The 19,437-nt window shown below is 47.5% G+C and overlaps 1 protein-coding gene across 3 annotated transcripts in view; it reads right to left on the minus strand.

Annotated features, from left to right (window-relative positions):
* Positions 1-297: 297 nt before the first annotated feature.
* Positions 298-19,437, minus strand: part of BRPF3 (bromodomain and PHD finger containing 3) — a 33,154-nt gene continuing 14,014 nt past the window's right edge. Inside the window, exons 7-13 of one of the 3 annotated variants that reach the window (XM_057699430.1) lie at positions 18,620-18,922; positions 16,146-16,652; positions 13,162-13,255; positions 9,469-9,566; positions 6,565-6,662; positions 2,768-2,922; positions 298-1,114 (exon numbers count right to left, since the gene is read on the minus strand). In XM_057699430.1, the coding sequence (XP_057555413.1) occupies positions 931-1,114; positions 2,768-2,922; positions 6,565-6,662; positions 9,469-9,566; positions 13,162-13,255; positions 16,146-16,652; positions 18,620-18,922 (1,439 nt within the window). In that variant the 3' untranslated portion in view covers positions 298-930. The other 2 variants (XM_057699431.1, XR_009048045.1) reach the window with 2 other exon arrangements.

Here is a 19,437-nt window from a genome sequence, read left to right on the forward strand (position 1 = left end):
GGAGAGGCTAGGAGGGATGAAAGGGCAGACCCAGCCAAAGGGCACAGTCTCACCCACAACAACCCTCAGAATCCACGTGCACAGATGGACACTGGCACCAGCAGCCTGGTCTGCTGATGAGAACCCGCCCAGCCTGAGCCCAACTCTCTGCAAGACAGAAGAGAGCAGGAGGGGCCCTGCCTCAATCCAAGGGGGCAAGCTCTCACAGCCTGGCCTCAGCTGTCTGTCTGCAGCACATATAAGGGGGTGGAGAGCTGTGCTGGTGAAGGGGTCACCCAAGTGGTAGGCTAGCAGCTGGCCTCAAAGGTAATGAGACATAAAAAGAAAAAGATCAGTTTGGTGATGGTTTCTGTCAGTTTGGCACAAGAGAAAGTCGGGAAAGGAACAAGGGGTAAAAGAAAGAGACTGGGCACAGGTGCAAAAGATGGGACAGGAAACAGGTGTGAGGAGGGGTGATGGAGGGAGAGAGAGGGTGAGCTCCATGAGATTCCCCGTGGGACCCTAGTGTATCCACAGCACCTCTGGGGTCAGTGTCAGAGCCTTGCTCACCCTGAGGTGTAGTTAGTTGGGAATGGGTTGGAGGGGGCCAGGCACACCCTTGAGAAAGCCCAAGACCTCTTGCTTTCTGGGGCCAGGTCTATCTCCTTGGCTGGGCCCAAGCCTCACAGCTGTTTCTACTTCTAACTGGTTCTTCAATGGACCAGGCCCTGAGGGAGCTCAGGTGGGAGTTTTTGGCACACAGCAGGTCCACCAGGGGAACCATGCAGTTAGTCAAAACTGGGGCCTTGCCCTTGGGGAGGACACAGCCCAGTCCCTGGCCTGCCATGGAAGGGGGAAGCTACCAGCCATACATCTGGCTGGGGCAGGAAGAGGCTTCTCTGTGCCCCACAGGACGGAGGCAGGGCAGGCAGATGCAGGCCAGGCCTGCCCTTACAGGTAGCTGGAGGTGACGAAGGAGTGGGGCCCCCGCACTCGGCTCAGGTGGATCATCGCACGGTCATAGGCCACCTGCACTGACTTGCGGATGCTGGTCTTGCGGCCTTCTAGCATCTTGAGCTTGTCCACAGTGTCTTCCACACCCAGGGGCAGGACTTTGTCCCTCGGAAGCCACTGCCTAAAATACAAGCACAGTAAGAGGCCTGGACCATGGTGGGTCCCAAAGGAGGCTCTTCTGGACCCACTTGTCCAAAACCTGCAAAGCCAGGAGGAGGGGGCAGGGCAGAGGGAGTCAGACTGGGACGCCACAGGCGGGAGGCCATCAAGGGGCTTATTTTGCAGCCAGGCCCTTACCTGGGCCCCAAGACACTCACTCGGCTTAGAAGGTTGCCAGAGGGAAGCCCATGTGTCCCCAGGGAGACTAGCTGAGCCATCTGGAAGGCTCTGGGCCTCTCCCTGCCTTGGGGAGTCAGGGCTATGGCTAGGAAATGGAGCTGATGCCAAGAACTGATGAAATGATCTCTGGTAGGGCCTGCACCCTGGTATTTTTTAAAAGATCCCTGGGGCTTCCTAGGTGGCACAGTGGTTGAGAATCTGCCTGCAAATGCAGGGGACACGGGTTCAATCCCTGCTCCAGGAAGATCCCACATGCCGCGGAGCAACTAAGCCTGTGCGCCACAACTACTGAGCCTGCGCTTTAGAGCCTGTGAGCCACAACTATTGAGCCCATGTGCTGCAACTACTGAAGCCCACGCACCTAGAGCCCGTGCTCCGCAACAAGAGAAGCCACGCACCACCATGAAGAGTAGCCCCCACTCACCGCAACTAAAAAGAAAGCCCGCACACAGCAAAAAAGACCCAACACAGCCAATAAAATAAATAAATTTATAAAAAAAAAAAAGATCCCTAGATGAATCTAACATGTGGCTAAGAGCCCAGCCTTTGGAGCCAGATCTTGGTTTGTATCCCAGTTCTGGCTATGCGTTCTTGGCTTTCTGAGCCTCAGCTTCCTCATCTGCAAAATGGATTGGGAGGGGAGTAATGAAGATTTAAATGAGGATCAAATGAAATCATGCATGTAAGGCAATTTGCATAAGGAAATGGAGTAAATGTTCAATAAATGATAGCTATTAGCTAGTCCCAGCTCCTCATTCTACAGAAGTGGAGGTGAAAGAATCCTCCTGCTGGTGTTTGTCAACCATGAGCAAACAAGCCCCTTGTGGTGGATCCTGCACTGCCCAGGACTCTCCGCCCAGGACTGAGACATGCACTCCCTTAGCCACTGGGAGTGCTGGCAGATTACAGGTTCTCCAGGAATCACCCCCACCACCGTCACCTGCCTCCCCAGGGGCAGCCAGCACTCAATGACTGGTTGACATGGGGTACAGAGGCCCAACCCCAAACCCTGACATCTCTAATGAGCCACGCAGCTCCAGAGCTCCAAAGAGGATCAGCTGAGGCCTCCGCAGCAAGTGCACTTCAGTTCAACTTCTTCCTCTGCCCAATGCTGCACCCCCCACCTCTTCCCAATAAGCCTCCTAATACAAATCTCCATTTCAGAGTGTTTCCCAAGGAATCTGGTCTGCAATACCCCTCAGTTACTATTAACACTATTAATCAGTGTTATTAGTAACACTAAGTTACTATTAACATGGCAAATGCAGACTAGCTGCTGGCAGGTAACCCTTCAGCTTCACCTGGGTGGAGAAAGGGTGGCTGAGTCCACAGCTCCTCTGTGTATCTCTCCAGCACGTCAGCATTAGAACAGCCCCCCGGTCGGGCCCCTCAGCCTGCATCCTGATGCACCCTCCCAGCAGCAGCACCCACTCACCAGGTGCGTTTGTTGTCAAAGAAGAGGACAAGGAAGAGCTTCTCTCCAGCCTCGGCCTGTTTCTGCTCTCCCAGCTTCAGCACATCCAGTGGGGGGACAGGGATGGGGACGCCATTGTGCAGAAGGCCCTCCCGGGGCATCTTGGGATCGATGATCTGGAAGCAGGAAAGGAGACAGCATTCAGCTGGGGGTGTATGGGGTGAACAGTGAACCGTGCTGCAGGACTAACCTCTGAACCACCGCACAGCAAAGCTATGCAGGGGATTGACCTTGCCCACTACCCAGTGATGGAGAGGCTGACCTCTTCCAATGACCTTCAGTACCCCAAACAGAGATTTTTACTCTGTTTCCCCAGATATTGCCTTAATCCTTTAGCCCTTCCCAATCACACCTTCTGATAAGGGAGCTTGTTGTCAACTGTCAGGCCCCAAAGCTGAAAGAGAAGTACTGGGCAGCCAGGGTGGGGGGTTATCAGAAGTGAGTGGAGTGTCTCTGATGTCCAGGCCAGATAGACAAATGCCTTCCTCCCATCCTCCCATTGTCCCTTAGGGGAGAGGAATGGAGACCATTTTTTTCCCCTGCCAATCTCCCTTTAGAACCTGTGTAATTCATTTCAAATTCTTAGGGGCTTCCTAGACACCACAGCTGTGAAGAAGGTCCTGCATCAGCCAGAGGGCCCATCCCTTCAGTTCTACCTCAACATCCCCAGGTTACCCACCACCTTCCTGTCTGACTATAATCCTTCCTGGTGCATAGACCAGATACAATTTTAACACCTCCACAGTAAGATCAGAGAGAGGGCAAAAGACTGAGCTTCAAGGGTTGCTGAGGAGGGGAAAATGATGTGGTTGGAAACAAGGGCCACTTGAAGAATTAGTCCTCGAGGCTGCATGCTCCACAAGGGCAAGCAAGGCCTCAGCAAAATGCCTGGTGGCATCAACACAATAAAAATTCTCCAGCTTTATGGAGCACTGACAAAGTTACCAAATCTCCTAAGTCTGCTGACAAGTATTAGCTGACAGAGGAAAATGCCAAGCACAGAAAGATGCAGCTTCTAAAAGCTAAAAACCAGATGTCTGGACAAGGCTTAAGCCTCTGCTGCCCACTGCCTCTTACACAGTCCCTGTTTCCAGAGCAGCTGGCTGATAATCTCTGTGCACCAAGGCCAGGGAGACTTGGAAACTTAGGGAGGAAGCAGCTCTCTTCAGAGATGGAGCAATCTTAATTCCTATACCCTGTCCCAGGGGGCCTCTTCTCATAATAATAAATTGCTCTATTAAGTTTTGGGTGTCTGCCAGCTTCCTCACATCCTTCTCAAGATAAGCAGCTAAAAGCAGGTGCTCTGGTTAAGAGTTTACTCTAAGGAAGAACCACCCCTACCCTGCCCCCAGCTGTGTGATTCAGTGAAAACTCTAACTCCCAGCCTCTCTGTTGCTCCTGGAACTGAAGCTAAGGGTCCTAATGAGAACCACCTGACAAACCTTCCTGAACTTCCGCGATTAGCAGCAGTGGGGATAGTGCCTGGCTTGGAAAGTGGTGCAGACAGTAAAAAGTGTCCCCTCAAGGGCAGAAGCAAGATGGGCAAGTCTGCCTCTTAAGGAAAGCTCTCCTCCCTTTTTAAAGACAGAGGCAAATGTATCCCAAAGTAATAAATAATAGTCCGTTCACTCAAATGTTATGTAGATGTAAAACAACATGGAAATAAGTTTGCGATAACATTTAACATATTACATAATAAATGTGTACACACTATTATTACAGCTATAATATATAAACAATAAATAGAAGCAACAACACAAAATGCTTATAGATGATGTCATAATGCTGGGGTTTGTGTTGATTTTCTCTTCTTTAAAGCTTCTATAATGTAGATACATAATTTTTACAGAAAAACAAAAACATTTTTTTAAAGAACAAGAGCCTCAGAAATTTAAAAACTGTATGGTCACTATATGTGCAAGTATATTTAAGCATGCAGAGGAAAATGATTGGGAGAGCATAAACCAAAATTAAAACACAGGTTGTATTCAGGTGGCGGCTGAATTTCTTTAATCGCAGAAAAAAAATGTATGATTAAGAAGATAATTAAAAAGGAAAAAAAAGAGAGACTAGTTTTAGACTGGCTTTTTTTGTATTGTGAGATTTAAAACAAAAAACAAAAAAAAAAACCCTGCATAGTCTTAATCACTTCTTTAACAACTAAACTGGGGTCTCACCGACAGAAGGACACAGAGCCCGTGAAGGCAGCCCCAGGCCCAAGCTCCTCGGTGCTGGATCACAGTGTGGCTCTCTCGCTGCTAAGGAGGGGGTGAGGCAGGCAGCATGGGTTCCAGTAGGACTCCAGCAAGTCATATAACCTCTTGGAGCTACAGTTTCCTCACCTGTCCAAAAAGAATCAGAGCTCCTGCACTCTTTCCTTAAGAGGCTCCTGTCTATGGAAAGAGCCATAGACACAAATGAGCTGGGAGAGGCTCAGAGCTGTGTGCATGCACAGGCTGGCAGGGTGGTTCTCAACCCCCGCTGCAGATCATCTGCAAAGTTTTTAAAAAAAATATTCATAAAAAAAAAACAAAAATATTCATGCCTTGGTCTGGCTTCAGAGAGTCTAATCCGGTAGAGTTCTGAGATGGGGCCTCAGTGTCTGCATTGTTTAAAAAATTCCCCCAGATGATTCTGACATGCCCCGAAGGTTAGAATCTGTATTTTCAGGACCAGATAGACATTACTTCCTCAATACAGAAAGAGCCCTAAAAAATAACAATCAAGGTGGTAAAAAATACAAGTTTTAGCTACTGCTACTATGGAAAAATGGAAATTTTAGCTACTGTAGGTGGGAGTATAAACCAGAACTAATGTTCTAAGGGGCAACTTGGCAATCTGTATCAGAACTTTGCATAGATGCCAAGAAGGCATTCCTAAGATTTCTTCACTGTAAAGAAATAATCATGGATGTGCACAAATGTTAAGCTACAATGATGCTTACTGCTGGCTGTTTATCATAATGAAAAATTCAAAATGATCTAAATGACCAACTAGGAAATGATTAAAATAAGGTACATGCATATGACTGAAGATGATGCAGTCATGAAAGTGATACTGATGAAGAATGTTTAATGGCATAAGACACATGCTCATGGTGTGCTGTTAAGTGAAGGGGAGGTCAAACAGAGTATGGTCTTATGTTTATGCATATTTATGCATTGAACAGAAAAGAAAAGGGCTGAGCATATACATCAAGAGGTAATCTATGAACAGATGGCACTGTGGGTGATTTTGAACTCAGTGACTCAGAACACAGGCTTTGACATCACATATTTTGAGCCTTGGGCTCAAATTCCAACCCTGCCACTTAATAGCTAGATGATCATGGGTAGCAAATAGATCTTCAGTTTTTTCCCCTATAAAATGACAATAAGCATACCTTCCTCAGTATTTCAAGAACTTAGCATGACAGATTTAGTAAAACACCTAAGCATTTTTACCAGCTTTTACAATTCTCTATAATGAACACGTATTACTTTTATGCATAATAATAAGTACTTTTTTATTTAGCAAATAAATATATGCTATTGAATCCCTAAGAGCCCTAGCCTCTGTCTGCATACTTCAACCTATTTTAAGTGCCCTAAGCAGGGAGCCTAGCTAGTATGACCCACCCCAGCTGGAATAAAACATCCCTCCCTTCTGCAGCTAAAGGCACCCTGACACCCAACCACACTCTGCTGGCTTGATCCAATCAGATAAGCCCCCAAGGCAAGGCAGGGGCCAGGGGAGGGAGGAGGGTGGGGCAGACTCACCAAGGCGGGGTAGGAGGGATAACCTCGGCACTTGGCCCACACCAGCTCCAGGGGCTCCAGGTCTCCGCGATCTTCAAAGGGCATCAGGAGGCTTCTGCCTGGGGGTGGGGGAGGGGAGGAGACAGTGCCCAAGGGGGCTTGGAATGGTGCCCAGGAGGCATGCCTGGGGCCTCCATTTGACTGGGGCAGCCCAGGAATGAGTCAGCAACATCCCCTCCACCCTTCCTCTTCCCTACCCTCTCCTTAGTTCTTAAGACTAGATCAGGAGTCAGCAAACTTGTTCTTTAAAAGGCCAAAGAGTAAATATTTTAGGTTTTGCAGGCTACATCGTCTCCACCACAACTACTCAACTCTGCTGCTGTAGCATGAAAGCAGCCATGGACAATTGGTAAATGAATAAAGCATTGCTGTGTCTCCATAAAACTTTATTTCTGGACACTGAAATCTGAACTTTGTGTAATTTTCATGTGTTACAAAATATCATTCTTCTTTAGCTTTTCAATTTGAAAATGTAAAAACCATTCTTAGTTCATGGGTCCTACAAAAACAGGCAATAGGTTACAGTTTGCTGACCTCTGAACTAGAACCCTAGGTTGATGTTCCTTGGAAAAATATAACTGCTTCATCACCAGGACACCAGGAAGGACTATAACCCAGCTTGGCAAAGCCACAAACTGCTCTCTGGGCCTCCCTGACTGGTGGGCCTTGTGAGCGAGGCTTCATTGGAAAAAGATGCCTGGGATGGACATCCCAGTAAAACTACTTGCTGAATGAGTTCTTTTCTGACACGGCCACACCTGGCTATCCAGGTCATCTGGCTGCACAGCATTCAGCAGAGCCAAGCAGGTCTGCAGGTTCTTTTTGTACCCGTTTTGTCAGAACTTTACCCTGGGTGTCCTGACGGGGGCAGGCACCACATCTCTTCAGCTTACTTTGTTCTGCACCTAATGCACTAGCATGGGTACTTCACAAATGTCTGAACACACAGAGGAACCTCCCTTCCCCTTCTGAGCCTATAAACTGGCAACAAGGAGGTGACCACACTCAACTAAGGAAAAGACCCAAATTCCACACAGTAGAAATTATGTTCCTAAGGAAACACTACCACCCATGTAATTTTTTATAAAGTGTATTACTGATAATGAGGTCTTATTTCCTACCTATTGAATCAGTAGTAATAACGACAAAAAGGGAGAATCCAATACTGAAGAGGCAGGCTGTGGGGAAACTGGTGCAAACATATACTGTTGAGGAAATTGCAGACCAGTCTAATCCTTTCAGAATATAATTTGGCAGTAAATTCCAAGAGCCATAAGAAAAAAAATATGAACAATCTGCTCCAGTAAATGCCATCCGTGGGAATTTATTCTTAGAAAATAACTTGAATGAGGCTTCTGAACAAAAATATGGGTTCACTACATTACGTACAATGTTAAAAGTTGGAAATAACCAAATTCTAACAATGAAATAAGTAAGTAAATTATAATGCACTGACTGGAAGATAACACTGAAAAAAGCAGAATACAAAAAAGCATGTATTTTGTTTTGGATTAGCATTTTGTTAAAAACATGCCTGAAATAAACAGAAGGCAATATAGAGAACTGAGGATAATTGTGTTAAGGTGATGGAACAGTGGAAGGTCAGTTTCCTTTTTAAATTTCCTTTGGCATTATTTTAATAATTATGTGGTTTTAAAAATAAGAATAAAATGTCACTACCAGAAGCACAAAGCACGTGCCAATCCGCTCCCAGCTTTACACTAGATGCTGTACAAATTAACCTAGACATAAGCCCTGCCTTCTGGGCACTGACAGACAATAATGAAACATGCAGGCATGCATTCATCAACACACACATGATAAAGAAACTGATGCTAAGGGAAAATAAAACAGTTGGGAAAAAGAAAGAGGGGAGGAGAAGCCCAAAGCTTGTGTGTTAGATGGAAGCTTCAAAGACAGGGCATCCAGAGTGCACACCCCACAAGGGAGGGCTGGACAGAGGTGTGCTCAGAGAACAGCCCACCGTGCACTGCTCCACCTGAACACCACCCAGTCCTCCCTCCCCTTTGGCTCTGCCCTGTCCTCTATTCCTTCAGTCCCAGGAGATAAGATCCATATATTTTACTGTTTGGACCTGCTGGAGTAGAATGTTTCACAAAGGAAAGGGGTGGAAGCACTGGATCACATGAAATTACAGGGTTATGTGCGAAATTCAGTGACACAGGCTATCATATTACTCCTGTGAGGGCAGACTGGAAATAGCTATCAAAATTACAAATGCATGCTTCCTTCAATACAGCAACAGAGTATATCTATAGATATACTCTCCAGGGATACAAAATAATCTTTGTACAAGGTTGCTCACTGCAACGTTGATTATGACAATTAAGTGAAAACAATCTAAATGGCCATCTGCAGAGGGCCAGCTAAGTAAATGATAGCACTCCTATGTAATGGGGCATTAGGCAGACAATAGAAAGCAAAGAAGAATCTCCAAGATACGTTATTGACTGAAAAAAGGCACGGTTTAGAAAAATGTGCATGTTAGGCTTCTCTGCTCACTCTTTTAAATATACACAAAAGTTTTTTGGCTTGTGTACTTATGGATTACATCTGGAAAGACACAGAAGAAACTGCTAACAGTGGCTATTCTAGAGAGGGCAGGACTGGCTTTTCATTATGCACCCTTGTGTACCTTTCTGATTTTTGTCACCATGGTATGTGTTACTTATTCAAAATAAGATGAATTAAAAAAGAAAAAGAATATGAATGACCTGGGAGGAAGGGCCATCTCCCTGCCCAGTGCCCCTGGCTTTGGAGGAGCTCAGGGTCTGGCTGCAGCCCACAGAGCCAGTTCTCTGGAAGGCCTGGTCCCCCGAGATGCACCCGTACAGCACTCCTCACCTGAGCCGTTGTAGTCAGAGTCTCCATTCACACCCTCAAGGAAGGGCACTCGAGACAGGGCTGGCTTCCCTCGGCTGCGTTTGGGGGGTGTCAGACCACTGCATATAGAGCAGGGAGGGAGAGGGGAGCAAAATGAACAATTTCAACAGATAACACATCCACTCCTGCTCTCGCATCTCTGCTTAGGAGCAGTGCTGCAAAAACCCTTCAAGAAGAATGGTTTCTCACCTTCCCCTAAAAACTCATACTAACCCATGACATACTTCTGACCAAAATGTTGCCACAAGGCTTAAGGAAACATTTCATCCACGTGGAAAAACTGAACGTGGAAAGAGAGGCCTCCTGCTCCCCTGCCCAGAGACACTGGATTTCATCCAGAGGGAAGGTCACCCAAGGCACTTGTCAATCCTTCCAAAGTCTAAGCAGCCTGGCCGTGAGGAGGGCCTGTCTCACATCTGCCCAGAATTCTTTACTCTGTGGTTCACATTGCTTCTCTAGAAACCAATTTACTTTTGAGGTACAAAAATCTCCCTCTTGCCCAAATTTTCTATAATGGACATGCCTTACTTCCTTAATTAGAAAAGACATTTTTAAATTGGAAAAACAATCCACTTCTCACTTCTACTTTATGTGTGTGAAGTTTTTCTTAGACAGAGATGGAGGTTTTTTTTGTATTTTTTTTTTTTTTTTACTTTTTATTAGAGATGGATTTTTTTTAACTAACAAGCAGACTGGTTTTTTTTAACATGGCTACTGCAAGGAAATAAAAAAATACATAGTAGACAAAGACTAGAAGGTAATAGGCAAAAATGAGAATAGTAATACAAGAATAATGGTATAACTGGAACCCACCCAGGCATCAGTATTTTTAAATTGCTCCCAATGCAATTCTAATGTATAACCATAATTAGAAGCCTCTGGGCAAGAATGACGTGGCTAGGGTTTCTTCCCATTTAAACTTTAAAAAATATTACAGCTATATAATTATTTCAACAACAAAAATGCTTAAAAGACAGGTCAACAACCTGCAGCGGAGCAAAAATGCTTAAGAAACCCCTAATGGGATAAGAAGAGGCCAGGATTAAGACTGGTTGGAGAGTAGGGTACTCCTGGTTTTACTGAAACATAACTGACTTTATCATGGTCTTATACAGAAAACCTGGCACAACAAGAACCCGATGAATCATAATCCTTCAGTAACTAGTAGGTTGGGAGCTTTCTTCCTGCTAGTCAAAATTAGGACCTGTTGGGGAAAAAAACAAATAACACCCAGTTCACATTCAGGCATTCAGGATTCACTTCCCATGCACCCTATAAAAATCTGTCACTGGGCTCAGAAAATCTGAGTCTTTATAAAAATGTAAGGTACTGTAGTTCTATTAGGAAAGCCCCTGCAAGTTCACATCATGGATCTGGGGCGACATCTTCAAATACGAACGACACAACCAAATAGTTAAGAGAGAAACTCCGGAGCCAGACTACCTGGGTTCAGAACCTCGCTCTTCTGCTCATTCATTCTGCAACCCTGAGCAAGTTACTTAACCTCTCTGAGGCTTGTGTTCCCCAATGCGTTGCTGTAAGGATTTAATGGATTAATACATAGAAAGCACTCAGCACAGCATACATCAGCTACTCAATAAACAGCAGTTATATAGTAAATACTATTATATAAAGGGCAGTAAATTTTAATGTCTCAGTTTAATATTATAAACTACTAATGTTATACTATCAGATGATGAGCTCTGAGAAGGACGAACTCAATGAGAGAATGCAACACCAAAACTAGATTCATATGTTCCTGTTTTGCAGAAAAAAGCACAAGTGACTCGATCGTGGCCTGCATTTCAGTCCTCTCTCCAAGTTACCCAGGCCTGAGCAGACAGGCCAATCTGTAATTATTTTGCTTACTGCTTTAACATTTATCTCTCCATTCCAGAAGATAAGCTCCTTGAGAAAAGACACCTTATCAGGGCTTAGAACAGTGCCTGGCTCACGGTAAGTGCTCAATTAATAACTGAATGAGTGACCCACAGAAGAGGGTGCAGCTCCAACCTGCGCAGAAAATCATTAGAAAAGATAAACCCAGGGACAGGAGGGAAGGGAGGATAGGACTAGTAACCAGAAACTCTTTCAAGGTTCTTTATTCTACAATTATATGATTCTGCTCTAATTAAAAAGTAAGACCTTCCTTTAGGTACACAGTATAGGAAAAAAGAAAAAAACAAAAACCCTGTAGTTGAAGTCCTGAATCTCCTGTTTTCAGCCCTGAAATTCTACTGAGAACCACTGAGTTAAAGAGCAAACACCTTCCAAGGGCATTGTTCCCACACTGAACAGGGCCCTAGAGAAACTGGTGGCTTTGGCACGTTCTGCAGAAAGGCAAGCAGTCTCAACAGGCAGGCTAACTGGAGCCTGGGCTGGCTTGCTCCTTGTATCTCACAGCTGGGAAGAGTGCCCTGTGTGGAGGGAGGAGCCCAACACGCCTTCTGCCTTCAGTCAAGGACTAAGAAGGGACAGTTTGCTAACCTCACTCCTACCCCACCCCAGTGATCTGGGTTTCCAGGCACCCTATCTTTGAAGGGAGTCAGGAACTCCAACCCGGGACCAGGCTAGAAGCATACTGTAAGATTCTGAGATCTCTGCCTCTTCTCTATGCCTGGTAACCGTGTTTTCTCATCCGTTCCTCCTGTAACTCTAGAGCTGCAACATGGAGGGAGAAAGCAAGGACATTTTTGAGGCTTGGTGGGGAAGAAAATCTCAAAGGAGCCACTGAAAGCTGGGCCCTGCTACAGCAGGGGAGTAGTCCAGGCCCAAGAGGTATCTGGGGACCTCTAGGAACCCAGCACCAGGGCAGAGTGAGAACCCAATAGAACCTACATCCAGTAGGCCTTGGAAGCACTTCAAACACAGACATACAGTCTTTTGGTGCAGCCCTGGGACCTCTCCTCCCCTGTCGGAACCCAGGATCCATCCAGCAGCCATGTGGAAGGACCATGAGGTCAGCCTTCAGGACAAGTCATTCTTCCTCTGTGGCACTGGGAGTCTCCCATTTCCAAGAGTCCCACGTTCCCTGGTGTCTTGCAGAGCATACAACACAGAGCAGAGATTCAATCAACTCTTAGACTTGGAAGAAACTTGAAGGTTCTGGTCTCAGAAATCCTCCCTTCAGGTGAAAGAATGGGAAAAGAAATCCATCCCTTCCCAGCTCAAGGATGGTAGAAGAGCTGGGGCTTTTGTCAGACTAAACGGCAATTCCAAATTTCCCATCTGCTCGTCCCTTTTTCCTACACCACACTTCTAAAGAGGCTACTCCTATGATGCTCTGAAAGGCAAAGGGCCATGTCTATAACTGGGTTATCTAAATGGGCCAGGGGGTGGGTGGGGATTGGCTCAAATGTTAACTTCACTGGGCAATACAGGGGCTGTCCCCACCCTCTGGAGCCAAATTCAGCTCTATAAACTCTGTAAAGCAACAGCACCACTCCTCCCCGCTAGTCAGATCAGGCCTGACAGTCAAGGGTCACACCGTTTCCCAGGAGCTACCAGAGTCACAGACGAGAGGCTTCAGGAAATAACAGGAGTAGGGGAAGGAAAAACTGAGACAAGCAGGAGGAGGTTCAATCTGCAACTGAAAGCAAAATAAATGGAGAGGTGGCAGACCTGCCAACAAAGCTTTGGGACAAGAGTTCTTACCTGCAAGCTTCAAATGCCAGTCCACCACTGAGACCCAAACTACATTCTGAGTCAGACCCGCTTTCAGTGTGTCTTCCAAAGCCGTTGGTCACGCCTGTCAAGGACACACAAAGTGAGCCTGAGTGCAGAAACCCCCCCTTCCCCTGACACATGCTGCAGTGTGAGGCAGCTGTCTTGGGAGGGCTCAGTGAGGAGGGGTGGAGAGGATGACTGGTCCCTCCTCTTGGGAAATAGGTCTTGGGTGGTGGAGAGAACCTGATAAAGGTTTGGGGGAAATGTCAGCGAGGGCAGTGAGCAGACATAGCATTTTCTTTCCCATCCTTCTGGGTTTACTTGAAGGAAAACAGCCCATAGCTCATTCCAGTTACTGTCATTTGACTACAACGGGAAATACCAAGACTTCCTCACTCCGGCTGGCTCACAAGTCCCTGGATCTGCTTCTCATTTCAAGCCTCAATTATCAGGGAGTCTCCTCTGCCTCTTGGGGAGCCCACCCACCTTGACTCTTCAGATAAACACTCACACACCCTGTCCATCACACAGCTGGCAACAGCTAGCTTCATTCTTTTGGGATGGTGTCAGGGGAGGTTGGAGCTGGATAAGGACTGTGTCAACCACACCCTGAGGTATCTAGCAGAGCTAGTCAAAGCTGAGGATGGGGGAACGTCTCAGCAGATCGGAAGCAGACCAGACCTTCCTGGGATGATGGGGAGTCATCATTCTCATGAAGCCTTCCCTGGGTTCTAGACTGGGCTCTGAAATATGGATCCCTTTTCCTCTTGGCTTCTCCTTTCGTGAAGTGAAGGTAATACCTTCTTACTTATGGAGGATACTATTAAGTATGAATAAGGGAAGGCCTGTTTACAGCAGGGAGCCCTTCAGCGGCACATGAAGACTGGTCATCCCAGGGACATGACTCTCACCTGCTGCGAAGGCTTCAACTCTCCTCTCTACCTATCCAATTCCCAACCACAATCCAGAATTCTAAAAGTCTGATAGCTGAGCCAAGAGCTCTAAGTCACATATACTTAGCCAGAAAATTGAAGCAAGTCACACCTTAAGAACAGGTGTCTGAGCCAACATATCTGGACCCTAACCTGGCTCTGCCTCTAACATTATGACTTCAATTTAAATCACCAAAGCCAACTGTGCCTCATCTATAAAGGATCAACATTTGCTTTTGTGAGACTCCACCAGGGTTGTGCAAAAATATTCCTGGGTACCAGGTAGCTGGGATGGTGGAGGAGAAACAGATTCTAGCCCCCAAGCAGTTGGCCTTCTCGGGTTGGATGAGCCTGATGTCTAGATCTATTTCCCAACAGCAGGATTTTTCATTTTCAGTGCACAGTGCCGTCTGGCTGCGCCTGATATAGCTGAGCAGATGACAACAATAACTGCTACCAACTACTGCTATATACCAGATGCTTCATACAGGCTACTTCCAGTTCTCTGGGCCCCACAAGAAAGGTATCACTAGCCCCATATTAGAAATAAGCAATAGGCTCAGAGAGGTTAACTGATATGTTCCAGGACACACAGCTAGTAAGAAGGTGGGATTTGAACTCAAGTCTGCCTACCTCCAGGCCTCAAGCTCTTGCCTCTATATATCACCCTACTGCCCTAATACAGGGAAGCTTGGGCCAAATGGGAAAGGAAGGTACCGCTGGAAACAAAGTGTTAGGCAGGAAGAGAAAAAAGCGGAGAAAAGCATGTGCTGACCACACAGCCCAAAGCCACCACATAACAGGACAAGAGAGGAACATGAGGAGCAAAAGCCAAGAGGAGGCCCCTCCCTGCCAAGCCAGCTGGCCCTCCATATCCCACCAAGAGTGAACTACTCTGTCTGGCGACGGAGACCCTACACATCCAGGCCCACCTTGCCCACAGCGTTGGCTCCTGATGATACGGGAAGCCCCTCTCCAAACTGTCCCTCAGAGGGACGCTGTCCTTGTTTGCACACACCTCAGCCCGAGCCCTTTGCTCCTTTCTATTCTGTCCTCATCTGCAGGGCCAGCTTAGGTACTGTCTCATGAAGCCTTCCCAACTTCCCCAGCTCCTATTCCCTGAACACCTCTAGCAGTGCTGTCACCTGACACATAATCACATACTGTCCAGCACTGGGATACCTCTGCACCTCAGGACACCATCTAGTCTCCCCACTCGGCAGTGAACTCTTTCAGAGCTAGACCTGAGTCTGACTTACTACTCCCCAGTGACCAGCTTGTGCTGGACATGCAGTAATGACTCTTTAGTGACAAGCCCCCATTACTACCTCTGAGACTCATCCTACGATCCCTTGGCTCATTCTGCTGCGGCCACATTGGTCCCTTCACTGTTCCTCAGACACGCAAGCATGTTTCCACCTCCACAGCCTGTGCACTTGCTAGTCTTCTTGGAACTTCCTTCCCCCAGATACCCAGATAGCTCACACCTTCAGCTCCTTCAGATCGTTACTCAAATTTCACCTCCTCAGAAAGCCTCCCCTGTCCACCCTCTCTAATACCACCTCAGCATCCTCTATTCCCCTTCCCTGCTGGACTTTTCTCCACAGCTTTGAATATGAGATACAATTTACTTATTTGCTTTTAATCTAACTCCCTTACAAGAAAGGAGACTTCTCTGTTTTATTTATTGATTATCCCCCCTACATTGTAGTGCCTACAATAGTGCCTAATATAAATACCTGATGAATAAATGAACTAAAATGAAGGTAGGAATCATTTTATCATATATAGCTTTATATCTCTCTCAGGCCAAAGAGAGCCCCAGACACAAGCTGGCCCTCTCAAAACACTTGCTCAAAGCCCACTTCCCCAGGCCACTGCTCATGTGCCAGGCCCAACTGTGAGCTATGGAACCCTCAATGCCACTACTGGCATCCACAGGGGCCATTAGGGAGGCAGCTGACTGGGGGAGGTGCTGGCTGGCAAGGCAAAGCAGGAAAGCAGATGAGAAGTAGCGAGAGAAGTCACAGGCGAGGTCACCTGTCTCTTCTTCCTGCTGGGGCGACCTCTCCCCTTCGCTCTCACTACAGCTCCTGCTCCTTGGCCGCTTCTGGGAGTGCCGTTCATCCTCGATACTGGCGGGAGACGCAGGAGAACCCACTGCACCATGGTCCTCGCCGTTCTCCAGGGCCCTGTCTGGGCTCCTCTGTAGCTTAACCCCATTCTTGGCCTTCTTGAAGAGGACTGACGTGCGGCGGCCCACACCACTGAGTGGGGCGCCAGTGGGGGATGTATCAGGGGCCATGAGGGACACTCTATTGATGCCATTGTCACTTAGGCGTTGCAAGGGCTCACTCCCTAGCTGCAGAGGTGATTTTTCCAAAAACTCATCTTCTTCCACTTTTCTGGGCTTTAGGAATCGGCCTGGAGGTTTGCTATCATTGATGGGTTTCAGAGTGGGGGGATCCGGAGGGGATTCTTGCTCAGACAAGGAAGGTGCAGGCCCAGTGGGCTCCAGGGTTGGTGGGGGAGGCATTTTGGAGTCATCTGTTAGAGAAAAAGAGAATCTGCTTGAACATTTTAGAAAAAGTCTGCCCCTACAAGCCAGATGATGACGCTGATAACTAAGAACCAAGAGCACAGGCTATTATTAGAGGGCTTGAGACGCATCCCAGGGCTCAGGTCTGAGGTGAAGAGAAGGTAGGACTAAGCTGTGTTTACACCAGTAGTTCTAAACCCTGGTTATATATTAGAGTCACTTAGGAAGTTTCTTAAAAATTCCAATGCTCAGGTCCCACCCCAGAAAAAACGAAACCAAATTGCTAAAGATGGAATTTTTTTTTTTTTTTAAAGCTTACCAGGTAAGTCTGATGAAGTCAGGGTTACAAACCATTGCCCTACACCCAAGAAAGCCCCAAGCCCAAAGCCCCCTGCTTAATCAGTAATTAGATAAGTTTCAGCCTCACAGTTTAGGGGTCTACGACTCTCTTTAGACCCAGGTGTTTTCCCATCTGTCAATGTATTTTGCTTCATATCACGCAAGTGAAGCAAGTAGGACAAGCAGAAAGCAGCAGCTTACAGATACGGAAAAATGAGAGCAAGGAAGTTAAATCAGTGGCTCCCAAACATGTCTGTTCAACCTCCACCTTGAAACTTTTAAAAATTGAGACTTCTAAGACAGAGCTTAGATTTCCCTAACCTAAATTTCTGGGAAGTGAAGCCTAGAAACTTTTTGAAACCTCTAGAAGCTGTTTCAGCCGGTCCACTGAGCGTGACTCTGCACTGCCTTAGCCCAGGAGTGGGGATGGACACTAGTGGCATGCTGACTGCCACATGGGGAGCTGGGAAGAATCACAATGGACACAAAGCCCTCTAATGTTAAATCTGACCTCAGCCACGTCCCCACTCTCCACCAACCTAAAATAAAATGGGCCAGGACTTCCCTGGCAGTGCAGTGGTTAAGAATCTGTCTGCCAATGCAGGGGACATGGGTTTGATCTCTGGTCTGGGAAGATCCCATATGCCGCGGAGCAACTAAGCCCGTGTGCCATAACTACTGAGCCTGCGCTCTAGAGCCCGAGAGCCACAACTACTGAAGCCCACGCACCTAGAGCCCATGCTCCGAAACAAGAGAAGGCACTGCAATGAGAAGCCTGCCCTGCAACGAAGAGTAGCCCCTGCTTGCTGCAACTAGAGAAAGCCTGCACACAGCAATGGAGACCCAACACAGCCGAAAAATAATAATAATAATAAAATAAAATAATTAAAAAATAAAAATAAAATGGGCCATTCCCTGCAATTTGGCCCCCTTTCCTCTGGAGATAACTGCCAACCTTCTTGACTGTGTGGATGACATGCCCTCCTGAGCTGTGGGCTTAGGCCCAAGGGCTGGTATGAGGAGACAATTCTGTCCCCAGAGAAGTGGAGAAAATGGAAAGCAACTCAGGTAAAGCACCTGGGTCTCTGAGAATCGCTTCCCCCAGTTGTCTTTTGCAGTTTAGGGCCTTTCTGCTTGGGATGGACCTGTACACGTGGCCAGCTGGGGTCAAAGCCATGAGCCCAGACCACCTTTAGGGTAGTTCTTTCTTTTCTATTTCCCTACACCACAACCTAACCTGCTCTAAGAGCCTCTCCACATGATGGTTATAAATTGAGCTAATATTTAACCAGTATGTGCAATCTGGCCATAGCAGGTGCAAAATACTGAAATACTTCTTTACAGGTTAGTAAACAGCTACTGGGCCCCAGCACCTGAAACTCCCTGAACCCGCTCACAATCCAGCAACTAAATATTCACACTAGTGGCCCTCAGGAGTCCCCTCCAACACTACAGCCAACATCTACTCTGACTGATGAATTTTGGTCTCTATGGATTGTTACATATTTTGAATATCATCCCTGGGCTTTTGCTTGCCCACGAGGGTCAGACCTAGAGTTGGGGAAGAATGGGATTTCAGCTTAACCCTCCCTTACCCTGGTCCCCAGCCCCCTGCCTGCCCATGACTGTCTCTCACCTCTGTCCCCCTCGTCTTCTGGCTCCTCCTGCGGGGCCTGCTCCAGCACAGACACATCCCCCTGGGGCCCTGCTGGCAGCTCCCCATTGGACACAGTCTTGTTCAGTGACGGCAGCTGCAGTGGTGGCGGCTGCGCCAGCTTCTGCCGAAGGGCATTGATCTCCCGACGTAGCAGGCGGACACGGCGGGTCCGGGCCCCACTGGACCGCATGGCACTCACCAGGTCCAGTTTCTCCAGCAGCTCCTTCAGCTGCACCTCTGGGGATAAGTGGGCCCGGTTCTCTGGGATGAGGATGTTGTCCACTGCCAGGGAGAAGGGAGGACAGAAGAAGGGGCTGAAGGACCTGCCCAGCCCAGGGCAAGGGGAAGGGAAGGGGCCGATTCCTTGGGATGCAAAATATTCTCCTGGAATGAATGCCTGGGCCAGTGGCTTCCAGCAGCGTCACTGTGGGGCCTTGGCCCTGGCAACACCACTCCCCTGAGGGCAGCCACAGGGACAAGGTCAGAATCTGGGAAACATCTGCAGGAAGCAGTTCACAGTCATGATTATGGGCTCCATGGAGCAGGCACAAGGCACCTTGGCAATCCCCCGGCCTGAGTGACTGTTTGGCTGCTGCCATCGAGAAGCAGAGAGCAGGGGCAGGCAGAGTGGGGACTTCAGAGGCAATTCCATTTTTCTGATCCTCTACCTGCACTCTTCTGAATGAGCCAGACACACACCAGCACTGCACTCCTGCTGCCCATGCTCCAATGCCACACAGAGGGAGTCAGGAGAGAAAGACCCCTGGTGAATCTTTAGCTTTTCAAACAGACAGCTA

The sequence above is a fragment of the Hippopotamus amphibius genome, chromosome 11 (genome assembly GCF_030028045.1).
Source record: "Hippopotamus amphibius kiboko isolate mHipAmp2 chromosome 11, mHipAmp2.hap2, whole genome shotgun sequence".
NCBI classification, from domain to species: Eukaryota; Metazoa; Chordata; class Mammalia; order Artiodactyla; family Hippopotamidae; genus Hippopotamus; species Hippopotamus amphibius.